This window comes from Pyxicephalus adspersus, chromosome 1 (assembly GCF_032062135.1).
Source record: "Pyxicephalus adspersus chromosome 1, UCB_Pads_2.0, whole genome shotgun sequence".
Lineage (NCBI taxonomy): Eukaryota > Metazoa > Chordata > Amphibia > Anura > Pyxicephalidae > Pyxicephalus > Pyxicephalus adspersus.
In genome coordinates, this window is record NC_092858.1 from 21724402 (window position 1) to 21728790 (window position 4389).

General features: G+C 37.4%; 1 protein-coding gene across 1 annotated transcript in view; it reads left to right on the forward strand.

Annotated features, from left to right (window-relative positions):
• Window positions 1-4389, forward strand: part of SETDB2 (SET domain bifurcated histone lysine methyltransferase 2) — a gene marked incomplete in the record, with an annotated part of 113751 nt that overhangs the window by 17431 nt on the left and 91931 nt on the right. Inside the window, 2 exon segments of the mRNA XM_072398653.1 lie at window positions 581-771; window positions 3846-3934. Coding sequence (XP_072254754.1) covers window positions 581-771; window positions 3846-3934 — 280 coding nt within the window.

A 4389-nucleotide genomic window follows, 5' to 3' on the forward strand; every position in this document is an offset into this window, starting at 1 on the left:
CAAAACATGTAATTTTCCTCTATAAAAAATGTTCAACGGATCCTGCCCTGCCATAAGCGTCCCTTTGCTTTTAATATGATGTATCAATAAAAATGTTTTAATATCCTTTTTTTTTTTTATATGTGCCTTTAAAGTCCCGTCTTTCTGCACATATTCATTCTATGCAGAGATTCACCTATTTATTCTGACCCCAAGTGTTTGGGAATTCACAGGAATGGTAATTAAGCTGAAGACAAGCCACATTCAATATAGTCTCATTTTCTGACGCATTTTGCCCCTTTTGACTTCCTCTGGGGGGGAGTTTTTAGATGGAGTTACTGCAACTGTACCTAAAGAACTAATCAGCTCTATGTGCTGCTCCTTCCTTTCCCAGTCTTACCTTTGCAGAGCTCACATAAGGCCAATACCAAGTTGCATTTAAATAGTACATTTACTGGTGTAATATTACAGAGCTGAACTAATGTGTGTCTTTTTTGGGGTGTTTGATTAGACTTATACTGTACAGCCCAATTGCTTTTCTTCTATAATAAATGTGATCTATTTATTGATGCTGGGACTTAAAATTTTTTCCTTATAACAGGGGGAGATACTGAGAGGACAGATGAAGCAGGCTATTTATCCGATAATAGCACCTTATCTGTACAATCCAGTGAGAGTGTTATTCCAAAGTATGCCTGTAAACAAAAAGCTGCTCTTCAACACCCAGAAAGTGAAGAAAGTATCTGTGTCTTAGATGCTTCGAAGGAAGGGAATGTGGCACGGTTTTTAAATGTATGTATTAGGCAAATTGTAAATATAATGCAGTATTTGATGTGCAAAGAACACTTTTGAACTGCACACAGTGCACTATAAGTAGTGGATCTGATATTCACAAAAACCTTCTTTGAAAGAGAATCAATCGCTGCCATTTGAAAATGCAAAGAGATTTCTCACCCTTTATGCTCCTATGAGATTCTTTACCAGAATCAAATTCACTGCTTTATAAATACACCCCAATGTTAACAAAGCAATGTGGGAAATGAAATTGTGGCTAGGTCTTCTAAATATAATAAATTTAACATCTGCCCTCCAAAACAAAATTTGGAGGATAAACTGCACAGTCTGAAATTATCATCATTCACATTTTTTTCCTTGATGAGATTACCTGGCTTAGATCGGTAACTAGGACCAGGCTGACACAGGGTCAGGGGGGCACCTAGGGCCATGTCCAAACACTTACTACAGTTCAAGGACCCAGGACACACATTGGTCCATTTGCTTGTAAATCTGTAAATCGTTCCCCTTTATAGAGATCTGTGTTTATTGTTGCTCACACCCACACATGCAGAAATCATACTTAAAGGCTTTCCCTTGCTATGATCTTTAGAGAGCCTGTAACATGATTACATCATTACATATCCACAAAGCAGGGAGAAACCTGCTGTCACTTGTTTCTCATTCCTTTCAAAAAAACACATGTGGGATTTCCCCAGTGTCTAGTTTTCAATTTGCTCTGCTTTTCACCAGCTGATGATGATTGTAGTTTTTTTATCGCAGAGCCTGTGCATACCCCTAACCAGTTCAAGGAAGTTTCAAAGAGACTGTCCTAAATTATCAGGCTGCGGGCTTGGAGGAAAACAAATTGCTAGACCTGCTTCCTTTAAGGCTATGATGTTTCAGTATCCTTTCTAATGACAAAAGACTTAAAGAGGAACTAAACTCAAAAGTCCCCCAAAACAAAAAAAATTCACTTACCTTTAATCCCACAACGCAGTCGATCGGTCCGGAGGTCCCTTCCATCGGGTCCTGTGTCGACCCTTCGTGCCAGTGCTCTGGGTGCCGCCATCTTCGTCTCTTCTTGGTTCTTCTTCCTACGTCACACGACCCAGGCACGAGATTGGGTGATGTAAAGGGGGAAAAAACCTGCCGTTCTCACTGCACATGCATGAGATCTGAAAATTTTTATTTCCCTTTTCACAAAAAGGCTTCTTGCATTCTGGCATGCGTAGAAGGAGCACCCAAGAGCCTCCCGGGATGTGTGACGTAGGTATCCCGGGAGTCTTTGCACTCCTATTCATTCACAAAAAAAGGGTGTTGCACTGAAAATTCTGTTCTTGTTTTTTTTTTACTTTACATAAAAGGTTTGTCTACCTTTTTATGTAAAGTGAAAATTTTGAGTTTAGGTACGGTTTAATGAGCGTTTTACATACAGCATCATTCTGTTCAATGGAGCGGCATCCCACTTTGTTCTCTCCCCTTTACTTGTTTTATGATTGTTCGTCGTTCATGGATGCTCCAAGACAAATCCATGAACGACGTTGGATGAGCGCTGTACATGCCAGATTCTTGTTTGATACTAGCCCTGATGTGATTATTGGACGAGAATCATCTGACGTGTATGTAGCCTAAGACTTTTCTGTTTCTATTGCTTTCTCTTTACAAGCTCCTAGGATCCCCTCTATTGTCTATATATTCCAGATTAGGTAGATAAATATCCACAATTTGGGAATGTGTTAATGTTACAACAATTTGTAAATGCCTTTTTATGTCAGTCCCCCACCAAAAGGCCATTATGGGTTATTGAAAAAAAATTTCTACATGCTATTTTTTCATTTTCATTTTAAGAGGAACAGCACTAAATTGCTCTCTAATAATGACGTATGCAAGAACTGCCAGTGTTCATTTAAAGGATAATCTCTTATTATGTGCAGTTAATAAACAAAATTAGGAACATCTTGTTAGCTGGAATCAAGCTCATTTATTCTATTTTCTGTTTAATGGCACAGCTGAAGATTGGGCACCATCTTGACCCCTTCCATCATTTCTGCAGCAGTATTATGGCAAACTTTTCAGGTACACAGGTCATAAAGGACACCACTCTCTATTTCAGTGAAAGACCTGACTGTTCTAGTTACCGTAACCATCTACAATTATTTCTCCTAAAAAAAAGTTTGGTAAACAGAAAGCCTTAATTCTGGTTGCTACTTGACCTTTTTGCTCCCAGATTAGTTTGATAGACATATGTCATGTCATAGACACAAAATTTTTATCATTCCTCTGCCATGATGTTTTTGTTCTGTGGTGATGGCACCCCTAATATCCAGTACAGTTTGATTTAAGCCCAACCACAAAATGTGCATACCGAGGAGCTTTTGTTGGAGGTCAAAATAAAACTTCAGGCACCTATCCCCTACTGATCATTCTTTAGATTTAGGTCCACCTTCACACTAAGCACAGACTTTGCATAAATTGCTGAAGGGCAGAATGTCATATGTATGAGTGCCTTGGAAAAAAACAATCAGACTGGTTGGATAAGTATAAATTATATATCAAAGGTAGTTGGAACATATAAAAAAAAAAGAAAACTTTTTTTTTTTGTGCTGCAGTTACCAATTACTACAAGTAGCATTGGAGCATTTGGGGAGGTGTATTGGGTGTCTTACCATCTTTTTTCCTAGTTTTAAATGTCATGTCATGTCATCAGTCTTTTACTGCAGCATCATCTCCATGAAATGCCTTACAATGTACACACATTGGTGCGATTCATAAGCGCCTCATGACATACAGCTTTTTACATATAGTAAGAATTGGGAACAACAAGAATACATTGGCTAAAAATGGTAACATAGCCAATCTAGACTTTGTGTGACAAATAAGTCTTAACATTCTGTTGTATTCATTTTTTTCTCGTACACTGGCCTTAATGGGATTAACAGTAATATTATGTGTTATCACTATCCTTGTGTTGAAATAAAACTGTGTCTGTATAGTTATATCTACACTGAACATGCATTTACTGTCTGTATATATTCTGAAAATATTCATGTTTAAATGTTAAATCGATTTCATTTTTCTCCTGAATACAGCATAGCTGTTCACCAAACCTGTTTGTGCAACCTGTGTTTGTGGAAACTCACTTGAAGAAATTCCCCTGGGTGGCATTCTTTACCAAGAGGTTTGTACCACATTTTATTTTTCTGTCAAACCTAATTAGCAATGAAGACTGCACCAGTATACTTAAAAAAAACGTTAAAATCCAATTATAAATCCTATTTAAACTTTAAAAGTCCTGATTTTCTCACTGTTGACATTGTAAACAAGACCAACACATTGCTTTAGTCTAAAACTTATTAGTATTGGGCAGTTCATTTTGGGGGGAAAAAAGGAAAACCTTTGTTCTTAAGAGCGTACATTATGCTGCAACGTTCATACATTTGTTTTGTTACGTTAACTTTTTTTCCTAGCCTTATGTTTCAGTTTTTTAACTTTGAGAATTGGCCCTGTCACAGAAATAGTCTTCTACACACAATCAACCCCATCTCCAGTGATAGTTGCTTTTTGGTAACAGAGGTATAACTAACTATAACAGAGAGGCTGATGGATGTGAATAGATTAGAATAAAAAAAAAAA